Genomic DNA, 25,861 nt, shown 5'->3' on the forward strand with positions numbered 1-25,861 from the left:
AAAGAATATTATAATTTATTCGGAAATTTTACTTTTTTGACAGGAAAAATGATCATTTTGATGCGATTTGAAACGACAAATACAGAACTCTATTTTGTTAGCGGAAGCACATTTACTCCAAGCTGTGTTAAAAGGTAGATTATTAGTGGGGGCTACAAAACTAGGGAAACGTATTCATTACTTGTTGCCAAACGAGCTGAAAAAAAGAAATTTATCTGATAGCAAAAAAGGCATATCGCGTACCTCAAACTGTTTGACTGTTTTTTATTACTGTTGAGATATCTTCATATATGAAATAAATCTCGGTGCATTGTTTTCAATACATTCTTTTTCAAAATTTTATCTGACATCGATTGACGTGGGTCAAGAACGACCCGACCAACTTCACAACAAAACTTGGTCATGACCACTGTCCTTCCCAACGTTTCTAGGATCTCTAGTAGGGTTATCAGGGTTTTGGGATGCAACCCTGGACCTATGACCCTTCAAGGCACAAACACTTATGTCATAGGAACTGGTAGAAAGTATGTTTGGTAGATCTCATTAATAATTTGTGCGTCTATTAAATTACTAAAATAAAAAGATACTCATAGTGGTTTATTTCTACTCGCACCTACGGGCGGCGTAGAAAGGATGAACCCAAAGCAATTAGAGGGAAAGCGTGAACTCAATGTTAAAAGAAGAGATGCTGAATTGATAGCACCATCTGTCAAAAAAAGAGGGGCGAACTAGCATATAATGACACACACACACACACATATATATATATGTATATTTTTTTTTGATTGACAGTTTGTGTTTTGGTGAGATTTCCCCCCCCCCCTTCATCATTTAACACATCTATTTTGTGCTACCTGTGCAGAACAGATGCAGTATAATCCAGATCCTCTTGGTGACTTTTTTTTTTCTGGTGCCAAACAGGTCTGATGGCCCAACGAATAGTCACCAAGGCCGTAACTAACTGCGGACACCAAAAAAAAAAAAAAATCACCAGCATAGAAAATAGCAAAAGTGGAAACCAAAAATATTAATATAAATAATAGTATAAATATTCTCAGTATATAAATATGAAACCTGGACTTGCTTTGAAATAATAAACTGATCAGAGCATAAGTCAATGGGTATCCAGACTTTTTAAAATGTGTAATAATAAACTAAAAATGATATATACGAGACAAAATGAAAGGTATGACCAAAAAAAAGGCTGATGTTACAAAAAATGTGAACAAATATATCGAAAAAATACAACCTCTGAAACAGTATGCAATTATAATCCAGATAATATCCTAGTGAGGAGACAACGAGGCATTGGAAAACGAAATGATGCTATTTCAAAGTATTACACAAAGGGAGAAGACGCTGATTGCATTGCGCATGCTACTAGCACCACCTGGAGTGTTATTCTAGAAGGGAGAGAGAAGTTACTGCAACCCAGCACCATTATGTCGACCTTGGCAACTTATGGTGTCCTTGGCGATTGGGATTATACTGCTTTAACGATCTGGATTACACTGCATCTATACCCAATTTACTTTTGATCTATCCTGCATAAATTTTAACGTCCTGTTCTGAAGATTGGTATGAAACAAGATTAGAACTCTATGCCTCGTTATTTGAACTAATGATAAAAAATGAATAATGATGAACAAAACATAAATAATGCAAAAAAAAAAGTGACTCTATAAGCTCACTCTGCCAGTAGTAACGCTTATTAGTGACCAGTTTTCCCATGGAAGTGACTGCGCTTATTTTGACATAAAGATCTCTTCCAGAAAAATTTTGAGTTCAAGGTTCTCCCAATGACTTGGATCCATTCAGAATCAATGAAAGAAGTAATTCCAGAATTGATGAAAACTCAAGATTAATGAAATTAATGATTCTGCAAAATTGATGAAAATTAAGAATTAACTCCAAAAAAATTTCCAGAATTGATGAAAGTTTGTAATTAATGCAAGAAATTATTTAAGAATTGGTGAAAGCCAATAATTTACAGTGAGTGCGGGACCTCACAAAGCACAAGATCTGGTGTGACCACACCTATCGCACACCCTAAGGGCAGCTCTGGGCGGAGGAATATTTACAGGGGGGGGGGGGAAATTAGCAGGCCAAGGCGGCAAGTTTGAGAAATGAGTTGAGAAATTAAGAAAAAATGTAAAATGGGAGAAGGGTGTTAAAATTTTAAAAACTTGCTGGTGGTAAAACTAAATGCCCCTTTGCCAAGAGACCAGGCCAGTGAGTGATCTAGAGAGTTTGCAAGCACGTGTAACCAAAAGAGTGACCTATAGCCGTATTCACAGATAGCTGTTAACATGCAAGCGCATGCTAAAACGATGATTATTTGGAAAATGGTATTCTCAGTGCTCCACAGACACGTTAGCAACCGGTTTTTTCGTGAAAATGTAGCCACTTTTATTTGGGCTGTTAAAAAATAACAGGCATGTTAACGCATGTGCGATAAGTGTGTTTTTCGACTTATTTTTTTTTTACTTTTCTTTAATTTTTATTTCGTGGACTTTGATTTATATATATACCATTTTTAGTGCCCCCCCCCCCGAAATGACGGGTCTGAGCTCTGAATTTATCTCGTTTTTTCCTTCTTTCTCTTGGTAATTCAAAGTTAGTTTTGCGGACTAAAAAAATTTTTTTTCTATCATTCTAATAGTCGATCCCATTTTGACAAATACCATTATAGCAAAAAAAAAAAAAAAATGTTTTAACGAACACTTTTCTAATCCCTAGCTACGTTTACATAGGAACAATGCAAAAACCTGGAATTACCTTATAGCAAAATTTTGTTGTAATGAAGTGATTTCTCCGGTATTTTGGAGTTCGTTATAACGGGATTCAACTACAATTTCACGGACTTGGATAATTTTTTTTGGTAATTTCTTTTGCAGAATTTCAATTCCTTTTTTTCGGTTTCTTTCTCGGATACTTCATAGTTTCATGAACTCTGAAATGCATATTGTTTTTGGGAAATTCAAAGTTAATTTCGCGGACGTTGAATTACCAAATATATATATAAATAGGGGATACGCCTTGTCTATATCATTTTTCATAAACCATGATGAGAAAACACTTAAAATGGAAAATCTTATTGAGAATGAACAGAGGTGGGACCATGGCTCCTACAAGGGCGGGGCTGACAGGGCTCCAGTCCCAGGACAATTACCATAATTTTTTTCATGCTATAAATGCACTATAGAAGGGCCCGCCAAAGATCCCAGCCTAGGGGGCCCTGATCCAGGATGTGGGGGGGGGGGACATGAAAATAACTTGTCTTAATAAGCGAGAAAATGTTGTGGGGACGTTAAAAGCTCATCGGCTGTATATGTAATAATAATAATAAAAAGCGCATCGGCTGTATATGTAATATTAATAATAAAAAGCGCATTGGCTGTATATATAATATTAATAATAATAAAGACATTCAAGGGTTCCAGTGATTAAAAAACAGGAATTATTTTTAAATAAAACCTTGAATCCTATGCCCTGATTGCTAGTTCAAAATAATAATAGATGTTGTACCAACATATCATTGGGCTTTCGACTTTACTTTTCGGATTAAAATTTGGTATTTGTTTTTTTACCAAAACTCCTTAAATCTGTCAAAGAATGAAAATGTGTAAACTATTAAGCAACGTCACGCAAGTCGGAAACATCCATTCATTGTGCAAGAAGCAATCCTGGGAATAGAATTTGTTTTGTTTAGATGATGCCGAATGGCTCTTTGTAGATCGAGTGAATTGACATGTCTGCACCAGATGTGTGATACTGAGATGCTATCACTCATTCACTTTAATGGGGGGGGGGGGAGATTCATGAATAAAAACACTTTTCTCTACAAAAAAAAATTTAATCCATGAAGTTAATTGGGGCTCAATGACCTTTCATTTCACATAAACACAGATTTTTGGTGTTTGTATTATTTGCTTGCAGTTTATTCATTAATGCTTAAATTCGAGCAATTAGGAGAAGAAAGCAGCTAGATGATATAAAAATATGCATTCTTAATAATTAACAAGATTTGTTTCAACTAATAAGCAGTTAGTTAATTTCAGTAAAAGACTGATTTAAATTTAAAAAACAATCAGACTTAATTATTTTTTTGATTTTTTTATACCCTGGTGCCACGGCATGCCACAGGTTGGCCACCACTAGACTAAAATGGAAAATGGGCAGAAACATTTGTGTGGCTCACGGATGGCAAAAACCATAAATCCGAATCTGTGATCAAATATATTGTGCTGAGTATACTGTGGAAAAATATATCCTGTTTGTTTTGATGTGTGTTCACTTTTATGATTATAATTTTTACTTACAGAAGAGTATTGCTGGATACTGGAGACAGCGGGAAAGAAGAATATATATCTCTTCTACAAAACGTGCTCAAAGAACACAATTGTATGATACAGCAGATCATTATTAGTCATTGGCATCATGACCATATTGGTGGTGTATCTGATATTTTGAGGGAAATTGATTCAAGTTGAGTATCATAATGTTCTATTCTATCTTAATATTATACTTTCTCAATGAAACCGATTTGGTGCACAAATCACCTTTTCCCCCTCTATTTACTAAGGTATATTTTTCACAAAAGCTGAACATGTATTAAGTCAGTTATGAACTATTTTATTTATAGATATTTTAATAACATTATTCCCTCTGTGGCAGGCTGTGAAATTTCAAAGTTACCACGAGCTTCACCAACCCTTGTAGATGAAGAGAAAGAAAAACATTGCAGCTACCTCAAAGATGGAGACATTATCAATATCGAAGGCGCTACTCTTCAGTTAGTTTTGTGAAAAATTTTATGAAGGTTTTATTTCATTGACATATAAATTGATTTTTGAGTTTAAAAGTGAAAATTTTTAGTTGAATTGCTGCCAAAAAAAAAAAAAAAAAAACTTCTCTGGCCGATTTGAAGTTATTGTTGAAATGAATCAAAAGCTTAAAGTTGTGATTTTACAGGATTTTTATTTATTTATTTATTTTTCAAACTGTTATACACAAGTTTAAGATTAGTAAGGAGACATAAAAGTTAGTAGGAAAAGGCAACTCTAAATGCACATAGTTATGCATTAAACAATTTGTCATTGGCTTCAACTAATATTTTTGATAAGCTGGTTTGTTATATTGTACCAACCTTCAGTTCAGGTCTGGGTTCAAATCTCAGGTAAATATGAGGTATAATGATTAACCTGATTAATTTCCAAACTAAGTCTAATCATGTCTCATGCTTACAAAGTGACATGGCAGAATCAATCAAAAAAATATTTTTAATGATGTAATTTTGAGGTATTAAGAATAGTGTAATCTTCAGAATATAAAGTTGAATAGCATGAATAGTAATAGCATATATAGTGAATACAACTTGGAATCCTGGTACCTACCAAATATTTCTGTGGTACCTGGAGAATAACTAACAATTTTTTGAGATATGAAGCAATCACACATTTATGATAATTAATTTTGAATGCACCTCCTAGCACATAAATGGGTTTGTGGTAACTGGGGGGGGGGGGGGGCACTGAAATTATGATGTTTTCTTGCCCTAAAAATATACCCCTACCCCCCTGAGAAAATCCTCCATACACAACTGACCAGATGCCCCGGTTCAAAAGAGTTGTCCTGGTTGTGAACATAATAACACAGTTCGGTGGTGGAAAATAAAAATTATTCAGTGTGATGTTTGAATTATCCAGATGTCCCAGTTTTGTAGTGTTGAAACCAAGTCACTCTAATTATAACAATTGCCCAAGATGGCAATTGCTATAATTAGAGTGGAGTTGAAAGAGAGTTTAAAGTTTCGTTTAGTTTACTTGTTTTTATATGTTACACTGATCAATATAAATGTATATAAGAGGCTTTAATTTACTATTGATGCATGTGCCTTGATTTTGAAGTGTTAGATTGCTTGATTCAACTTTTTTTGCTAAATGCATGTATACTTGAAAAAAGTGTCTTGATGAGTATGGTTGCAGATCGATAACATTTAGTGAGACTGATATTTATTTCATTGTATTTAATAAGGGTTATTGCAACACCTGGACATGCAGACGATCATATTGTTGTTCTGCTGGAGGAAGAAAAGTCCGTCTTTAGTGGTGATTGTATTTTAGGGGAAGGAACAGCTGTATGTGACATTTTATGTAAAAATCAATATTTATAGTATATTTTTTTATATTTGGAATCAAGGTCAATGCATTTTTGTGAATTATCTTCAACAGAGGACTTTTGTGAATATTTCAGTAATATACTCAAATGTTTGCAAAAAGTTTCAATAAATTGAAGCAAAGTGGAAAATATAATCTTTTGTAATTTATACTTTCCAGATCTGTAATATACATGTTGATCCATTGCCATAAATGTAAGCTTTTGGTTCCCAAGAACATGAGAATGTAAATTTAAATATAGACGTGTGAAGCACATAAAAAGACAAAAGTTATTTAATACAGTCAAGTCCCACCAAGTCAATTGAAGCTGCAACAAATTGGCCGATTACTGAAAACTGGGAATAAGCAGATACATCTTGTGGAACCGGTCTTAGTACACTATACAGTCGCCCCCCCCCCCCCATATTCGCGGGGATTACGTTCCGGGTGACCGCGAATACAGGAAATCTGCGAATAACCAAAACCATAGTTTTCCCCCTTGTATATCTTATTTACTGAACGAACAGCAGGAGAAGAGCAGGGTAATGCTGAGGTATAAGGGAATGTAAAAGAGGGTGCAGCGATTGTTGGCAATGTTCTCTGAAAGAACATTGTGACTTTTGTTTGCCATTTCTTCTTCATATCATCAAGTATGTTGGAATATGACGACAAGGCTTCCTCTACCAATTTTTCTATATGTGAAGAGCATACCACAGAGGGATTTATGCCAGGAAAACAATCTATTGCTGATTTGAATGTGCGAAGCCCTTCCGATATGTCACTCAATCACACACTCATGGTGAACTTGTCTTCCACTTATTTATCTTGATCTTCTTCATCTGGTACCGCTTCAGTTTCAGGAGCAGTCAACTGCATTAATTCCTTCTTGGTCAATACCTCTGAATTGCTATTAATTAGCTGTTTGACTTCCTCTATATCCATATCATTGAACCCGTCTCCACCCACTTGTTTTGCTAACGTGACAATGTCTTTTATAGTCTTTTCAGTTGGAAAAATAGAAATGGTTGTGTTCTTTAGTGCACATTTTGCCCAAAGGTTAATCCAATCCGAGGTGACTGTTTCTCTCTTGAGAGCTGCCACGGCTGTAGTGATAACAGTCGTGTCATTAGCAAGCCATCCTAAACATGCACAACTCAAATTTTGTAAACAAAACACGTAAGTGATGATTTCTGAGTGTTGCAAAAAAAAAAAATTCAAATAAAGGAAACAAAAAGTCTGGGGAGGGGGCACGATGATGATGTCAATTCATATATAGATATGTACATTAGATCAGTGGACTCCGCCTTTGATGCGGGGGTATGCCCCCCCCCCCGTATCTCCGCCCATGGGCATAACCATGTTGTTGAAATCATCTTTCATGGTTATTATCTTAAGACCCAAGGAGGTGAATCACATTTAATATCTTCAGTGTCTGAAAATGACACCCATTGGTTGGTCATTGAAACCCATCAGGAATTTCATGGTTTTCCTTTTGTGGATTCCTTCTGAGATTATATCAGGCAACAGATTATTTATTATTCCAAATGCTATTCAAATGGTGTGTTTTTATTTTATCCTCATGATTTTTCAGAGCCTTGCACGTATGAATTATTTTGTGTGTGTGTGAACAGAATCCAAAAGTTAAATAAAACCATGAATTTTTTTTTGATTTTTTGAGCAAAGTGTAGAAGGGGGTGGGGAAGGTTGTTCCACTCTAATTTAAAACTGAGTTTTACAGTTGTGCAACTTTCACACTTTAAAATGAAATCTTGATATGACTTCTGGAATTTCCTATAAATGTGGTTCCACTGTAGCATAAAATATCTGTTCTATTGCAGACATTGATGTATAGACATTACATAATTTTACAATCTACTTAGTTCTGATTGTATTAGATGAGCTGTCCTGAACTTGAAGCAGAGCTGATAATTAAAAAAAACCTTAAGACTGTGTGTGTGTGTTAATATATCCTTTTTTAGGTTGAAAAAGAATCTGATAATATTTCATGTTATGCTTTCAGGTTTTTGAGGACCTATACACTTATATGAACTCCCTGCATAAACTGCTAGAGCTGAAACCATCTGTGATTTATCCTGGACATGGTCCTGTAGTTGAAGAGCCAGCTGAAAAAATAAATGATTATATTCAGCATCGCTTGCAGCGTGAAACTCAAATTCTTGCAGAACTTGAAAAAGTTAAACCAGCTGGACTGAGAGTAGAAGAATTAGTTTCCAGAATATACACTGTGAGCAAAATTCATACTTATGTTGCAATTGAATCATATGAAAAAAATGTTTGGGTCAAATGCAGTCAAAGTGGCCTGAGAAAAAATTAAATCACTTGTTCACTTACACAAGCGCAGAAGAAAGAGGTGCAGATAAAAGTAAAAAACTGAAACTGAACCCTTTTAAGATTTGTACTAAAACAATTACAAAATCACATTTTGAAGTGGTGCAGTGTTATGCTTACAGGCGTTCGGTAAATTTGTGTAGTCATTACTCAAGAAACATATCAGGCTTTCATTATTATTTAGTGAAATAAAGGCAGTTTAAGTCTTAGAATGTTTATGGGTGAAGGTATAGATTCCAAAAGCACAATTTATTAAATAAATTTTGTGCTTTAAAGATCTGTTAGCATTCTTTTCCCCTTAACCAGAGCTGCTAGAAATGAAAATTTACTGTCCCCTGGGACCATCATTCATTATGCTATCCTATTATTTTGAATGGAAAAAGTTTTTCTGTGGCCTTCCTGGTCGAGCACCCGGAGCACCAGATCCCTCTTCTAGTTGTAGCCCTGCCCCCAACAGGTGATATATTTGTTTCCTCTTCTACTTTACTTATGATTCTATATATTCAATGAATTTTTCAATATAAATTTTTTTATCCTTAGAATACTAATTAAAATAAAAACTGCATGCTATCGACTATGTTTCTGTGATTTAAAATTAGTATTCTAGGGTTAAAGAGGAAAACAGATACTAAAATTAAATTAAAAATAACTATTCGCTCATGTATTCAAAAATATCGTTATACCATTGCAAATGTTTGATGAAAAATTTGATGCTTATGCACTGCTATCTGAGGAACGTTTGTTCGTAATATAATTTTCTGTTATTTCTCAATCACACATTCGAATACACTGATGCCTTGATCCATGAGTGTGATAGATAAGAAGGCAGCACTTTGAAGACATAATATGTATAACTTGGACAACATCATGCTAGGGAACAAAGGGAACAAATATATACAGCAGTATCTGGCACGTACAAATTTGTTAGAAATCTTTCAGAGGAATGTATATAAGAGGTGTATGTCTATATAATTCCATAAAGAAAGATGATGTTGAAGAATTTTGTATACAATTTCTTTGGGTAATTCAAATGCAGTACACTATTTTTTTAAGCACGGGACTATTTAGCATTGTATAATACTGCTTTGCTTTCTATCTTTAAATGTTTTTTGATAATGTTGTTTGGTGACTTGAGAAGTTTCTCGGTCCCACAAAAGGGATTTAAATCTTGGCAAAATTAAAATTCACCAAATTGGTATTCACTTATGAAATTTCAATAGCCTTATTGGGTCTATTCTGTCAAATCAATGTGTATGCACATAAATAAAATATTTTTAATGACAAAAAAATATATATGTTTCATGATTAGCCTTTTATTTCATTCTAGTTTTGACGTTATGATGCTATTTTATCAAAAATTCACTTTTTAGTAGCACAATGTAATCAAAATTTATATTTTTTCCCCCAGGAAACACCGAAGCATCTGTATGCTGCTGCTGGAATAAATGTTTTACATCATCTCAGCAAACTCTTGAAGGAAAATAAAATTTGTAAGTATCGAACATATTCATTAAGTTCTGTGATTTCTTATTCTTTTCCCTTAAATTTGCAAATTTCAGAGCTTAAATTTACATACATCAATAAAAGCTTGTTAAAAATTACTTATAATAATAAAAGCACCATAGGACTGTATCATCCCTCTCATGCTTAGAAGCATGAATGTGCAGATTTCTGAAATGTGGGAAATGACATTTGAACGTTTGTGTTTAAATGACTCTACCCATGTTACTCTAGGAGTGTCATTTCCCTAAATGCTTTGTAACATGCATTTCAATAGGGGTTAAACACATTCACCTTTCTGACAAAAGTTAGCAGTATGAGGGAGCCAACCAGCTGATAAATCAAAAAGTGAAAATATGCACATTCATGCTTCTGGCATGAGGGGATCTGATATTATCACTATTATATACATTCTCCAAACACACTTCAAGATATTATTTGAATCTATATTTCATTTAAATTACCATATTTCTTGGATTATCCAATGCATGAGTGTAAGTGCACAGTTGCAAAAAAAACAAACATTTGATGTGTTGCATCTGCCACACCTTTTCATGAACATTATTCATTTTGTTGTCTTGTAGTCTACAAGCAAATATTTGTCAGAAATACTTGCTAATGTTCAGAACCAATCTTGAATGGTTGAAATGCTATTCAATTGTTTGAATGCTATATTATAATTTTGATAGACACTTTGTTGATGATTATGTTTTTGAAACAAATATAACATCATATCAGTGGAAGCTTTCAAAATTGTTTTTTTTTAAACGTAAGCTCTGCTCCATGGAAGATAGGCCAAGAATTATGGTGCTTTATTCTAGTGAATTATGAATGTTAATCTATATTTTTGTATATGCAATGAAAACGCCTACATAGCAATACTCAAGGAATGAGAGAAATGTATCATTATAAATGAAGTATATTAACTATAGAAAGTGTCTGGACCAGAGAGTAATATCATTATTGGTGATTGTTGTTATAGAGGGCATTATTATACAAGATTTTCACTGTATTTATTTGTTAAAATTATGACACAATTTTAACAAATTCATTGTATCAATCATATTCACTTTTATCTTTGTAGATGAATTTAAAAATGAGACACAAGGAACATCGTATGTCTTGAAGTGATATACATCCAATCGAGTTTAAGTCAACTTTGACGTGAAGAAATGGGGTGAACAATTATTGCCAACGTCCACTTTGTTTCAAATACAAGATGAGAGTTTATTTTTTCTTTAATACATTCAGACCCACTTATAACGAAGTTGGAAAAACAGAGAAGTTCATTATACACAAACTTCATTATATCTGTACTGGCTTGGAAAATGGTAAGATTAAGCAGAATGAGAAACATTAGTTACACAAGCACATGCCCATTTTTTTTAAAAATATAAGTACTTTAAAAATAGATTTTTATAAAAATTAATCCTGTATATTTAAAAAAAATTGAAATGTTCCATAATTAAATACATGAACAAAAATATGTTAATCGTTACTAATTTATTTTTCTTTGATATGATTTTCAATGTTGAATGTTTTGTGTTAAAAACATATTTGCCTTAATAAGCATGCCCAATATGAAGGCTTTTCTTTTAGTAAAGTCAGTGGAACATATGTGCAGTGTTTCCTTCTCACTTTTTTTTGAACGATGAGAGAGCTGCCTCCATATTAGCGTGAGCTCCTTCTCTGAATTTCTTACATATGTTCAGATAACCATCAGATTCTTCTCTCTCAATTGGAATTTCTCTTCAATTCCTTTTTGCTCCTAAAAATCGCAAATTAAAAACTTCAATCAATCTCAAATTTCTTTGATACTTCACTTTTTTGTCCGTTTTGGGCTTTAAGCCAACCGTATAGCTTCAATTTTAAAAGCTATAGAAAGTGCTTTGCTCTTGGACATTCTGAAAATTTACTCGCATGCGATAACACCACCATGACAGGGTTTAAGCTATGGTTGCATTTTGCGAAAGAAAATTGTAGAATGCAAAAAAAGTAGCATCCACTTTTGCAAAAATGCATACAGGAGGCACAAAATGAGTAGACATCCAACCATCAATCATTACATTAGCATTGCAGCATTTTCGCTTTTTTGTGAAAGGAATTTTTTTATCCAGCTTAAACACCTGCACCACGACCAACATCCAAAATTTGGTGGCGAAAGAAAAGTGGCAAACAGTGTGTCAAAAGTGTTTTAGACTTGTGGGTGCTCGAATTGTGCTTTGATTTCTGAATAAATTCTGGGGCTGCTCTGATACGTGATAAAAAATACTGTGGGGAGCACCCACAGCACCTGGCTCTGACGCCGCTGGTAGCAAATGCAACAAAGGCGTTTGAGGTTACAGTCTTAAAAATAAAGATTTTACAATAAATACCAAAAAAATGTTTTCCAGGGGAAAAAAAGATTTTCAGCTGTAAATAAGCATTATAAAAATGTAAATTTTCAGATAAAAATACAAAGAATTTCTCGGAAATTCTTGTTTGAAAACTGGTTGAAAATTTGTTATAGGTGTACTTTGCTAAAATTGATGTTCGTTATAAGCAATACAAAATTCACAGGACATGGAAAAACTGTGTGAACATGGAAAAAATAAGTGAAAATTCATAATATCTGTGTTCGTTAAAACTGGGTCCGACTGTATCATGAAGTCATGATTCCAAATTATTTCGTTTGTTATAAATATTTACCCGGAAATCAAGCATCTGAATTATGTATTGATGAATTAATGTTATAGGTTTTTTTATGCAAAAACATTTTTTTTGTTGTTTACTTCTAATATATGAATGTAACATTTTTCTTTCCTATAAGTGTTACAACCTTTTTTTGTTGCTGAAACAAAACTTTCTCTCAAAAAGAAATTTCTTTTTATTTAAGCAAAAAGTAAAAGCTTTAAGAATTTCAATGCAACATCATTTTATCCAGGAAGAAATTATGTGTCGCTACATAGGGATACCAAAAAGTAACTGGATAAAATTCTGGATCTGAAAAATGGACAATTCACAAAATAGGCCTAAATGAAATTATAAATTTGGAATTTTATTTTTTTTGTGATAGAATAACTAGATTATTTCGCTTCCCACAAAATTAATGACCCTTTTCATAAAAATAAAGAAAATTTTGACAAAAACAAAGATCCTACAATAAAAGTTTGGACAGACATCTCGGCACTTCATATTTAAGCATAAAAATTCCAAGCATGAATCAATGTCCGACCCGTCAATTTTTTTTTTTGCTTTCTGTCTAAAATAAGTTAGCATTTTTGAAATTTTCACGAAGGGGGGGGGGGGGGTATGTGCCCCCTTCAAGCTACATCCATGACAACTACAATAATTTTCAGCATATGACCTGTGTTTTAAAGTTGGGAATTTGCCAAAAATGCAGATTATCTCCAAATTTTGATTCTGTGCACTTTTGCTAAATACAACTCTCTTACAGTGAAAAAAATGTATGGGTAACAATATTATTACTGTAAATACTTGTGTATAAGCCACTCTCCTTCTTCCAAAATTGAATAAAAGATGGGAGTTGAAGACACTGCCGTTCTTCTCCCATAGGAATTTTTCATACTGGAAAAATGTAATGAACGAAATAAAATGATTATACTGAAACACTCAGTGAATTTTTCTGAACAAATATAGCAAAAACAAGAATTGATACGTTATAATAAATGTGAAATGATTGGTTTACCTATTACGCACAACAGATATATAGAACAAAAACAACTCAATAATTCTCATCAATTTTAATTTGCAGTCTTTTATTTTAAATTTCATTCAATCAGACCGTGACAAATTTTTCATTGAAGCAAATTGCATGAAAAATCTACAATATCATTTCCAAGCTTGATTAAATGATTCTAGTTATTATAAAAATGCTGCCTTCATAGCACAAATTGGTTATAAAGAAGTTTGCTGAAGAAAAATTCCCATGTTTCCTGAACCCTTTCTTCGTTTTTTAAAACCCCTCTTTTTATGGACTTTGAGTAATTGCACTAATTCGTTGTCTTCTTGAGGCATTTCTGATTTCGGTGTCCTTTGGAAATTAGAGGTTTTAGAAAATTTACTAACTTTATTTCTCTGTTCGACCATTTTCTTTCTCAAAGACTTTCCTTCCCATGACGCTGGCTTGGACTGTGTTCTCATGAGCTTATTTGGATCTTTGTAACTAATGATATATGGTAGACATGCTACACTTTCACGACACAGCCTTGGCATACGACACTCATGTCCAAAATGTCCATCAATACCACAGTTGTAACAATAGACGGGCCCTTGTTCAGGATTTCCTTGACTTTTTTGGATGAACGAAGGTGACGTTGTTACATGATATCTGCGCCAAATGTCTGGGCATCGGCGGGCCATATGTCCAACAATTTTACAATTTCCACAAGTGACAGAATGCATCGGATAGGAACACTGAGTTCGGTCATGTCCAATAGAATAACATAGTCCACATACTTTTTTGCTACAATTTGATGACTTATGTGGACCACCACACAAGTAACACTTTGTATCCCTACTATAAGAACATTGATATTGATTATGTCCAGTACTTTTACACCACTTACAGGTAGAACCCCACTTCCGCTTTCGGGATTTCTTATTTAAGTAATTAGCCATCCTATCTTCGACATCTATATACCAAGATTTGCAAGATTGTCTTGCCACATTGCTTTCAGAACTATCTGTGTTTGCCATATTTATGCTATCAGAACCACTTGAACTATAATTATGTACCGAATATGTTTCAGAATCGCTTCTTAGGTTGGTCATCAAATCATCTCCAGAGCCAGTGGAATCAATGCATATCATTTCATCCAAGCTATCACCACTGCTATCACTCATGGATACAACACAATTCTTTTTCATGCACGAACGCTTAGGTGTTTTGATTCGGGGATCACGTGCTCGAAAATCAGGTGCATTAGAGCAGCTTTGATTCTGCTTTTCTGTGAGATCCACAGCGCTGATAAAGACAACTTCATCATCAGAACTTGCATCGCCACTGCCACCTTCTGTTTTGGAGCTACAGTCAGGTTTTTTGCTGCTACCTGATATTGGAGTAGATGCTTGACCATTGCGGTATTTTTTATTGTCTTTCTTCAGACGTTTGTGTGGCGAGTTGGCCTTCGACTTCTTCTGCGACGAGGGTCTGCGTGACAGAATCGAAGCGTCAAACCTTGTCTCACGCCCCGAAAAATCACATTTTCCATCATTAAGTAGGGGTCGAGGACTTCTCTTCGAGAAACTCCGATTTTCATACACCGAGTCACGTCGCGACACATTCTTCGTTTGGTTGAAATACCGATTATTTAACGAGTTGTTCTTACCACTGTCATCGCCATCATCGTCCGGCAAATGCGAATTTAGACTCATCGAGTGGTGGATTTTCCCATACATACGTTCCTCCACATCACTGCTCCATCGGTCGCTGTACGCAGGGCTCATCCTCGCATCATCATCGCTGACGCTTTTGTCTTCGGCGTTGGCATTAATGGGATCATCATCTTCATCATCGAACGTGCAGTCTAGTCCCCAGCCTTCGAACATCGTAATTGCTTGGTGTGTTGATTGACTAGCTCTGGATAAATATATTAATTCAAATCACACCATTCAATTTTTTTACTGTTTACACTGTAATTACATGCTCAGCTCTCATGACCGCGTGGAAAAACGGACCACGATAGATGTTGGGTCCTTACATCCAAACTACGGGGGAATTTTTTTTTTTTGAACTTTTGTCGTGCAGACCTTATTTGTAATCAGGCAGCACTGCTCAGTGTCCAGGCACTTACCGAATATCAGAAAAAATGAGAAATCAATCTTTCCATCATTTGAATCATTTATCAAATAAAACGAAAATATAAATGATATATCAAATTTCACTTGACCAAATTTTGGCGACTCAACAACAGGACATTAGGGAAAAATGAGAAAAATTTCATCACTAATCACAGAAAATTTGAAATATACTACAAAGTTTATAATTCAAGATACAATAACAATGCAAATTGCTTATGTCTATGATTTCAATAAAAGCTCTATTGAAAATAAGAATGTTGTCTTTTGAGATGTTGGAAAAATGGAAAACCAAGTCCCACAAAAAAAACGGGTCATATGGTCAAAATATTCTCACAGTTTACATCAATCTGGCATCATAAATGAATGGAGGCGTGACGATTTTTGTTTACAACCATCTACCTGATATATATATACGTCCAAAAGTTCATTCAACATTAATTCTTCATTAGTAGTATTCCCAACCGTTTCTTTTGAAATGTTTTTTAAAAAAGTAACATTGCTTTATGTTTATTGAGCTTCTCAAACGTATACTATAGTTATTTGTATGAGAAAAAAATTTCCTATAAAACATTTTACTGTTACATAATTAAAACTTAATTTACCAACTACCTCCAACCAAATAAAATAGCGAAAAAATCCCTGATGAAATTACGCCTGTTTTGAATATATATCCACATGTGTGAAAATGTTGAATGACTGTTAAATAGAATCTTTATAATGTTTTTTAAGATTTAGTATTGATATATATATTTATTTTTTATATTATAAACCCTGACCCCAGGGACACATGAAATTCGTTTTGCCTTCATAACTAAGTTGTGAACCACGATTATTGAGTGTTTCAATCCATCATTGATTGACAGTGGGAAATAGTAATAACAACGTAAGTAAACCCAGAATATGAAGAAAGACAACAGCGATTTGGGGTAGATAGTGTACTTGGCTATTAGCGAGTAACTATATGGGATTTTTCCCATTTTGTCTTTTTGTTAGCTGCTGAAGAAGGAACTTTATGCAGTTGCTAAGTGTATCACTGTTGCTTATCTTCATATTTTGGATTTAATTGCAATCCCAAACTAGGAGGCATGAATGTCAGCCGAAAAATATCCTTATTAAAAAGCCTCACCACATAGAAACAATGGTATAATTTTCAGTCATTAAACTTCACTCATAGTTTGAAACATAGAAGGCAACACTATACCAAGCATTGCACAGAAACAAACTTTAGGTTAGGTTCACGACGCATACACTCACAGCTTCTAGCATGGCCTAAGTCTTCGACTACCTGCTTCATTGATACAGAGCTGAGGACTATGATCTTGTTAGAAGATTTACTTATGTCGCTATTATTACTTCTACTGTCTCACCTAAAAGGTAATTTATTTATATTGATTAATGGCTTCACATATAACCATAAGCTTGACAAGCATGCATGTTTAATTTTTTTTCTATATAAGCATGCTTGAGTGTCTACGAGAATTTTGCACAAGCATTTTGATAGTACGAGTGGCTTGGAGAATGAATGAATTTTGATTCTGCAGTCTTGTGCAAGCGAAAGTGAAGGTATTTACCACGTAGGGGTAGGACTTATCCATCTTCATGTTTTAGTTACAATTGTTTAGTGTTGGTATTTTCTGTTGGCATTTTGCTTCTGCAGCTTGCAGTTGCATGTGTAGACACCTTTAAATTCATTTGAAGCTATGTATTTTTAAATCATGCAATTATCACAAGGGCAGCAACTAGATAATTTATTCGACCGAGGCAAGCACACAATTTTTTACTCTGTGTAGAAGGAGCAGTTGAAGGGTACATTCGGCACCCCCTTCTGGTCCAACGTCCTGAGGCACCAGACCCACCTGTCTTTTCCTAGTTGCAATTTTGATTATCATATTAAATTAGAGCTTTGATGTGTAGATGGCACTTCGTATACCTTGATGCATATCAGCATATATTTTTTCTAAACTGTTCAAGCACATGCACACATAATTCTAAATTTGTAGAAATGTTTTTTTTGTTGTACCTGTGGGATATTTGGTTTGAAAAATTCTAGGTTTACATGAATAACCAAGAAAGATGCACAATACTAAGGTGAACAAGTGATGTTCATGTACATGATGGTATTCATGAAAAAAATCTTTTTATATAATGAGATGTGTTCCCATATATCTTTCTTCCTCAGTGTGTATTTATTCATATTTATATGCTCAAGATGACCCCTTTATAAGCAGCAAATTGCAGCCATACCATAAAATTAGGCATTCACATTTTAAAAACTGTTCTCAAAGCAAGCTTCAGGAATGTTTTTGTTTGAAACAAATGTGTATATCGCTATTCAGTCATTTTTTTTTATAAAAAAAAAGATATTTACCTTTTTTCTTTTAGATGCTGTATTTACATTCAAGTTTGAAATGAAAGATTAGTAAATGACCCACCAAAATGCTTGTTGCTGATAAATCTCTCAGGTTAGATTTTGAATGTAGTATTATAGCAATATATATTGTATGTGTGAAAATTACATGAAATTACTATAAATTTACATGATTGAATATGATTAAAATTTGAATTAGTGGTTTTCAAACAGTGAGCCGCGGCATCATAGGATGCTGTGAGATTGGTTAAGGGCGTCATGAGACGTTTTGAGCAAAAAATTATCTTAAATGAAAAAATAATGGTGGCTGTGACTCCTCAGAGTGCTTCTAGAGTGCCTTAACATATTGTATACAGTTTTTTAAGCATTCACCACACTGGTTACATTTGAGTATGAAATATTGGTTACAATGAGCAAAGCACACACACTGCTCCCCCATGTGAACTGCCATGACAAAATAAAAGCGAAATCTCATCATGCTAATTATAATATAGTTGCGATAATCCTTTGTTCTATTTATTTTCAAAAGGTGCAGCAAGTCCATGTACACTAAGCCTGGTACTTCATCAAATCTGCTGTACATTGTATAAATGTCCAGTGTCACATCGTAGCTGGTCAATTTGTTGCGTCTCAATTTGACGTGGTACAAATTTGTCGCGGTATGAACTTATCGCAGCTCCTATTTGCCGCGGTACAAATTTGTCGCCGCGTCAATAGGTCATGATGTCAATTTATATATTACATACCAGAATCAATTCGTCAAACCGTCGATTCTTCACTGTACATGTTCCACGCGAGCTTGTATGTATGTTTTTGTCTTACACTTGAAATAAAAAACATAATATAAACATAACGAAAGTGTATACGCAGTTAACTGAAAATAATTATTTTTCGTCAATGCAGAAAGGCAATTAAAATTACAATATCAATTATATTTAAAAATTTAACTATTGTAATCACCAATAAGAAAGACGACTATGGATCAGTTGCATAGATATAATATAACCATTAATCTTATGTTTATAATCAATCACATATCTTTGGCTGGCTTGTTTGAATATTTTCACAGTTTTCATTAGCGTGTAAGCGTTTGGTACAAGGTTGGTGAGCTTGGTCTACATATTTCTGTTGGCAAAAACATGGAATATTGCCAAACCGAACGTGGAAATGATATGTTGGTTTGCGTGTGTGTTTAAAAGTTTTTCTCCCATAATTCATGTTCTGAAATTAGAAAAACTTTTAATGCAATTGAATGAATTAGCCTATAATTAAATTTCTTTATTTGAGTTTCTTGCTCATTGCTAGAGATAAAGATTATATGGATGACAAAATAATGTATTACTTTTTAAATTAAATTGTTTGAATTCAATTTAAATTGCAATAAATTGAAATCCATGTATCATTAAAAAAAAAAAAAAAAATTATGGTAGTTTAAAATAGCATCACTTATTCTTCTAATAATCATCATCAGGCTTTTTATTGCGATATTCACGTTAGATAAGTGTTCAAATTAAAATGTTACTCAAAAGGCACTGAAAATAAACATAGGTTTAGATATTGTGGAGTGTTTATATGTACGATATGAATTGTTTTTAAAATTAAAATTATCCTAATAAATGTAGGCTATAATCAGAGGCAATTGTCAATTGAAAGGAAGTGAATTGATAGTCAATCTAAATGACCAAGTAGTACAAGTGAGACCTCCTGAAACCTCTCTAAGGGATGCATTGCCGACTTGAAGCATGCAAAGCAAACGGTTGGAAATTCGAAACAGCCTGCAGTCGCTGCGAATCAACAACCTGATGCTAGAAGAAGCAAGAGACTAAGAAGACCTGCAAGTTTTTATGGGAATCCAGTGTCTTAAAAAGCTGTCAATGAAGCACACTTTAATGCTAATATTTGGATTGAGGTTCCCACCACTGTCAAAGAATCGATGAAACGATGAAATCATCTGATGCAAAAATGTGGAAAGCAGCTATAAAGGAAATAGCAGAAAAAGTGGCTATTGAAAAAAGTTGGCAAGGAGAGTGACGCTGCCATTGAAGACCAACCAGCAATCAGGAAACGTTGTCGGGCAGCTAGATCAGCTAAGAAGACGACAGATAACGATGATAACTCTAGTCGGAAAAGGCGTGAGAGACACGCTAAAGCAGCTGCCAAGGAAAGCAACCAAGGCGATGACTCCGACAAGGATGGTACTGTCGACATGAAAGCCAGTCAGAAAAATCACGAGCAGAAGGTGGCGATGGCAAAAGCTAAAGATGATGAGCAAAAAGGTTTCGAACATGAGGAGGAGGACAGTGATGATGGCACCGGTTTGGATTCAGGTTACGAATCGAAGTTACAGAAGCGAAAGGCCGTAGGGCGGCAGACAAAAAAAGAGAAAGGATGAAGAAATGGTAGTGCAGAGAAAGAAGAGGATGAAGTTAGGCTGTCCAAAAACGCGGTGATGGTCACTAAGCAAAGTTGAAGGATGAGTCTGATGTTGGTAGCGGTGCCGAAGACGATGAGAAGGAAGAGAATGAGTCAAAAACTATTAAGTCCAGCAACAGCAAACCAGTCACAGGCAAGGAGGATGAAGTGCATCAATGTTATTTTTCCTTTCGTCATGCTTTGCAAGGAGGAGTGTTACAATATAAAAGTGAAGCTTTTATAATGGCTCGTTACGCCAAAAACCATGAAGAGTATTGTAGTTGACCTCTTGGCAACATGTTAAGTAGAATGGTTAATGTAAATAAAAACTGTGATGATGAAGGACGTGCGTTTCCTTGTGTGATTAGTGTCTTCCACTTATAATCGATGCATCCAGTCCACCCACCCCATTGTTTCACAACACGTGTAAGAGTTCCAGTTTTAAAAAACTGAGATATTTACCCGTAGATTAAGACAACAGATTTAGAAACTCATATTTAATTTTAAGAGACCAAAAATTTGGTTTATTATATCCGATCTAATAACATATTGTATGGGGAGGTATAAAAATTTCATTTGCTATGTCTGGGCATTCGTTATAAGCTGGGTATGCTATAGTAAGGTTAAATTTTATATAAATAGAAAATGCAAATATTATGGAAATCGGCAAATGCATGATGATATTGAAAAATGAATACATGTCTGAGAAAAAAAAAGTATAAAAAAAATTATTAGTAGTATAATATGAAATAAAATGTGTGTGTCGGATAATATGGAATGGGGACGGACTGACTCAAAACAAGGAAAAATAGCATGGCACAATGAAATAATGAAATGCAACTTTATGATGTGCATTGTGCTTAGTTTCAGATTATTAGGCACTCTTTTAATCATTTATAAATACTTTTCAAACTTGCCAGAGTAGATTTCAAGCAAATCATTTTCTATACCAGCCATTCCCCCCCACCATGCTGGAGCAGTCCCCCCCCCCCAAGTTGGGATCTTTGGCAGGCTTTTCTATAGTGAATGTATTGCTTAAAAAAATGAAAAATGATGGTAAATGTCCAGTGGCCCCAGGCTAATAAATACACATTTTTGTGTTTATTGTTTCACATATGTTCTTAAGTTAAAAATTATGTAAAGAAATCAAATAATTATTTTTTATAGGTCTTTAAAAAATCCAGATACTGGATTAGACGTAAGTGTTCCAAGCGTTCGTGAAATTGAAGCACCTCTTGGAGGAACATCTATTGAATATGAAATTTTAGTTTTAACCAAATTGCCTATTTACAAGAGCCAGTTTCACAAAGAAAATGATGTAGTTCGTTATACTGTGAGTAATAAACTTTTTGTATAATTATACTTATGTTCAACTTCAAAGAGGATCAACTTGTAAAATTCTAGCTCCATGGTTTATTGTGCATTCAATTTAAAATTTTAATACTGTATGTATACAGTGGTGTATATATCTATATATAAAATTGATTTTCGGTGTGTGTATATGTTCTCTATACAAATCTAAAATTTTAGATAGATCGTCGTCAAATTTTGCATATATATCAAACGGGACCTGACTTGAACAATAGGCTACTTTAAAAGTTTGTCATACCTGGACAAATGCCTGAAATGGGTGAAAAACTGTAGGGCAACAATGGTTTCTCTTCCTCAAATCTCTTTCGAAATGTTTACTTTGGTTACCGTGGTTCCCAAGCAATGCGTTTTGGACATGCAGATGCCTTTATAATGGTTTGTCACTTTTTTAATGCTGCCAGTATTATGCATAATAGCTTATGCCTTTATAATGGTTTGTCACTTTTTCTATCCTCCCAGTAAAGTTTGAAGAAAACCCGGGCACGGCGGGTTTTATAGCCCACATTTATATGCCTTTACAATGGTTTGCTACTTCAATAATGCCTGGTATTATAGCTAGCACTATATATTTGGTAGTCATCTATAATCATTTTAAGATATTTCTTCATAAATTAGATCAGTGTTTCCCAAAATGGGCGCAATATTGCTCCCTGGGGGGGGGGGGGAATCGAGGGGAACTTGGGGTTTAGTCTGGGATCCTATCAGTTGGCTAGAATGGAAAGTCAATGAGAATAACAAAATTTTGAAAAATGGGAGATGGAATGAAAAGTTTGAGAAACTTAGATTATAAGCCATTTCGACTTCACAAGTAACAATCAAACATGTATTAACATGAAACACAGATACTCTCACTGAGACTGTGTGACTTATAAAACAAGTTTTTCTTTTTAAAGGTGTAGGGTGAAATATTCAAAAAAATACTCATAAAATTGAGGGTGAAATAGTTGAGTTGAATCATGCATTTCACTTTAAAGGGGGGTTCCTCATAAGTGACCAGGGTGTGTACCAGTTTCTGATTCTTAACTGCGGATTTGATCTTTAGTTAAGAATCAAGAGAGAATTTTGCTACCATGTTCCTAACTAAAAATAATTTTCCTTCCATATTTAAGAATCGAGTGGCTCCACTTCTTGATTCTTAATAGACAATTTTTTGCTTCCATGCGAGATGACATAAATTCTTTTTTTTAATAGAAGTTTTTTTTAATTCATATTTATGATCATATTTAAAAAAATGAAAAAAATATTTTACAGATATTTTTACTGCCGAATAAGGGGTCATACAAGTATTACGTCAGCATCGAAGGAGGAGGGGTTTCCGATTTGCTGACTTTTGATGACGAGGGGGGTTTGGATGATGTTTACGTCATCAACGAACCTTTATGAAGATATGAAATATTCTTAATGGCATCTTATTTGATGAGCCAAAAACGAAAAAAAACCTTTCGATAGTTATTGGGCACCTGAACTAATATTCTACCTATTGATAAGTCCCCTACAGAGCCACTTTAGTGATCTCTAAATGTTTCATGGATGTTCTTGTTCATGTGCTCTGGAAATGTTTCCGGGCCGCTTAAGTGCTCTGGAACTTTGCTACACATCACTCAAGTGATCCGTAATTATACCACAGATCACTTAAGTAATCTTGAAATGTTTTGTGGGTAATTTTAGTGATGTAGAACCCCACTGGGGGCCGCTTAAGTGCTCTGAAACTGCGCCACATGTCACTCAAGGGATCTCTAAATGTGTCACGGATCGTTTAAGTGTTCTGTAAATGTGTTGTGGGTTATTTAGGTGATCTTTGTATGTGAAAGTGATTGTTGAGGCCTACTTCTGTAATCTGAAAATATGCCATGGGCCACTTAAATGCTCTGGAATTGTGCCATGGGTCATTTAAGTGATTGTAAATGTGCGCTTAGTCACAGCTGTCATTTTTACAAAATTAGGTTTGAGTAGGGGCAAGCCACATCAGGTTATCTTTCAGGGCCATGTTTTGCCCATGGGTCAAGGGTTTACCATGTATGGCTTGGAGGGTGGGTCGCAATGAATTTCTGAAAGAGAAATTTTGAGTTTTTACCCTTCAAATATCAGACATTAACAGAAATTGATTCTGACATATTAAGGCATTTTCGTTCGAAATTTTAATTTTTTTTAAAAATGTTTTTGAGATTAAAAAATAAATAGAAATTTTTTTATTTTGATACTTTCTGCAATAAAGATTTAGGTTTCCTGCTTTCAATAACATCATTTTGATTAATCATTATATTTTCTGATTTCCTTGTTTTTGTCATACTTTGATAAACTCAAACGACTGTTTTCAAACAATAACGCTTCTGAGATTTTCTCTACAGTGAAGTCAGTATCATAGACAGTATACAATCTTTGTACAACACTATTGAGTCCTTCTCAATTACAAAACGGCAGTACCTTAATTCTAATGAAAGCCAATTTATTGCTGTAGCAAAATGATTCACAATACTCGATCATTATAATTGACATCACGTAAAAATAGCAAGATCATATAACATGCAGTGATTGACATGCATTGAAAAAACATCAAACTATAACTACTTTTTATAGCAATAAAAAATAATACCATCTGGTGACATATATCTAATTTGCATGTCTACGAATTTGACAGGTGCTCGATTCTTAATGTGCTTATGAATCAATTGTTATGTATATATGATTGGTTATTAAAAGAATCGGAAGGTGGTATACCCCCTGGTCTGTATAAGGCTCACTGTGAGTTCTTGCGGGTTTAAAATTAATGAATTAATTGGAGTAGCCTTATTTCTTGCTCTTATTTTTAGTTTCACACAATATTGTTAAATGTTAAGTGTGACCAAGTTATTTTCTTTTTAATAATTTTTCAACACCTGTTTTAGCATACAAATTCAGGGCCATAACAAGCAAATTTGAAAGTTGGCCAATAGATGCCTTTAGACATCTATAGATGTTGGTATAATTACATTATAGTGAAATAAAAATCTGTTGCAGTTTATTTGCCATCTTTTAGTTTTCTCTCTCGTCTCATGAAAACAGATTCAAAGAGCTTACAGAGAAATTGAAGATTTCTATGAGAAAGTGGAAAAAAAGTTTAAAGATATTTCAATTCCAATAATTCCGAAAGGACGGGAAGCTTCAAAGTTTAGCACAGAAGATAAACGGGCTATACTTGATGAATTTATGCGACACATATCAAAGCACAAAGTAATATGTCAATCAACAATTTTCTCAAATTTTATAGGTAATTACATATATTTAACTTTGTTTTCATTTGAGCTTTGCTTGTGCATAAAAAAATTCTATTGTATGTATCAACTTAAAAAGGGGGGGGGGGAAGAAGAAGATGTTGATATAAATTGCATATAGGAGGATGCTGTAACAGAAAGTCTCCACACCAACCAGTTGGTGCTCTAAACTTCCCGTGGAAGGCATGAAAGAATAGTTATTCAGAATCAGCCATAAACCTATGTCCCACTCAAGTTTACTAGTAGGGCTGAGAGAATCTTTTAAAATTTTTAACTGGCTACTCAAATTTTTTTATTTATTAATAGATTGATTAATTGAATTTTAATGAAATTTTCAAGTGCTAACCATTCATATTAAACGTAGTACTGTATTTATATATCGTCTCATACCTGAAATGTTATGTATAGGAACATAATTCAAGACATCTAATCGGTTTTATCAAATAAATCAAAATAAATTATAAATGTAAATCAGCTTTTAATGATAATTTTAATTGAATGGGTCAAGTTGATTAACTCAAAATTTTTAACTGATTAATAATTGGTAGATTAACCAACCTGATTAATCAATTAGGCAGACCAACCCTAGTTACTAGGTATCCATCCATTTCTTAGTGGCTTCTTGTAAATGGGGTGATGAGTTCTGAGCA

At 34.1% G+C, this 25,861-nt stretch overlaps 3 protein-coding genes across 3 annotated transcripts in view; 2 read left to right on the forward strand and 1 right to left on the reverse strand.

Moving 5' to 3' along the window:
* The first annotated feature begins 199 nt into the window (after positions 1-199).
* On the forward strand, positions 200-12,810 carry LOC149086584 (endoribonuclease LACTB2). The gene is made up of 7 exons (XM_089230950.1): positions 200-524; positions 4,325-4,488; positions 4,678-4,795; positions 6,037-6,139; positions 8,179-8,403; positions 9,916-9,997; positions 11,092-12,810. The coding sequence occupies exons 1-7, from the start codon at positions 403-405 to the stop codon at positions 11,136-11,138; spliced, it is 861 nt and encodes a 286-aa protein (XP_089087076.1). The 5' UTR covers positions 200-402; the 3' UTR covers positions 11,139-12,810.
* Positions 12,811-13,245: 435 nt separating this feature from the next.
* Positions 13,246-15,683, reverse strand: LOC149086585 (uncharacterized). Its single transcript, XM_089230949.1, has one exon. The coding sequence runs from the start codon at positions 15,555-15,557 to the stop codon at positions 13,905-13,907; it is 1,653 nt and encodes a 550-aa protein (XP_089087075.1). The 5' UTR covers positions 15,558-15,683; the 3' UTR covers positions 13,246-13,904.
* Positions 15,684-16,185: 502 nt separating this feature from the next.
* LOC149086586 (uncharacterized) overlaps positions 16,186-25,861 on the forward strand; it is a 42,774-nt gene continuing 33,098 nt past the window's right edge. Inside the window, exons 1-4 of the mRNA XM_089230952.1 lie at positions 16,186-16,299; positions 18,192-18,271; positions 21,757-21,922; positions 25,003-25,207. Of these exons, the coding sequence (XP_089087078.1) occupies positions 18,246-18,271; positions 21,757-21,922; positions 25,003-25,207 (397 nt within the window). The 5' untranslated portion in view covers positions 16,186-16,299; positions 18,192-18,245. The remainder of the gene's footprint in view (positions 16,300-18,191; positions 18,272-21,756; positions 21,923-25,002; positions 25,208-25,861) is intronic.

This window comes from Pholcus phalangioides, unplaced genomic scaffold (assembly GCF_987345545.1).
Source record: "Pholcus phalangioides strain wild (caught in Gottingen) unplaced genomic scaffold, Ppha-v1.0 ptg000004l_1, whole genome shotgun sequence".
NCBI classification, from domain to species: Eukaryota; Metazoa; Arthropoda; class Arachnida; order Araneae; family Pholcidae; genus Pholcus; species Pholcus phalangioides.

Excerpts from the sequence above, each read along its gene's own strand:
- LOC149086584 (XM_089230950.1), top strand. The coding sequence starts at position 403 with ATGACCACTGTCCTTCCCAACGTTTCTAGGATCTCTAGTAGGGTTATC. Across the intron at positions 525-4,324 it reads GTCATAGGAACTGGTAGAAA|AAGAGTATTGCTGGATACTG; the intron begins GTATGTTTGGTA and ends TTTTACTTACAG. Across the intron at positions 4,796-6,036 it reads ATCGAAGGCGCTACTCTTCA|GGTTATTGCAACACCTGGAC; the intron begins GTTAGTTTTGTG and ends GTATTTAATAAG.
- LOC149086585 (XM_089230949.1), bottom strand. The coding sequence starts at position 15,557 with ATGTTCGAAGGCTGGGGACTAGACTGCACGTTCGATGATGAAGATGAT.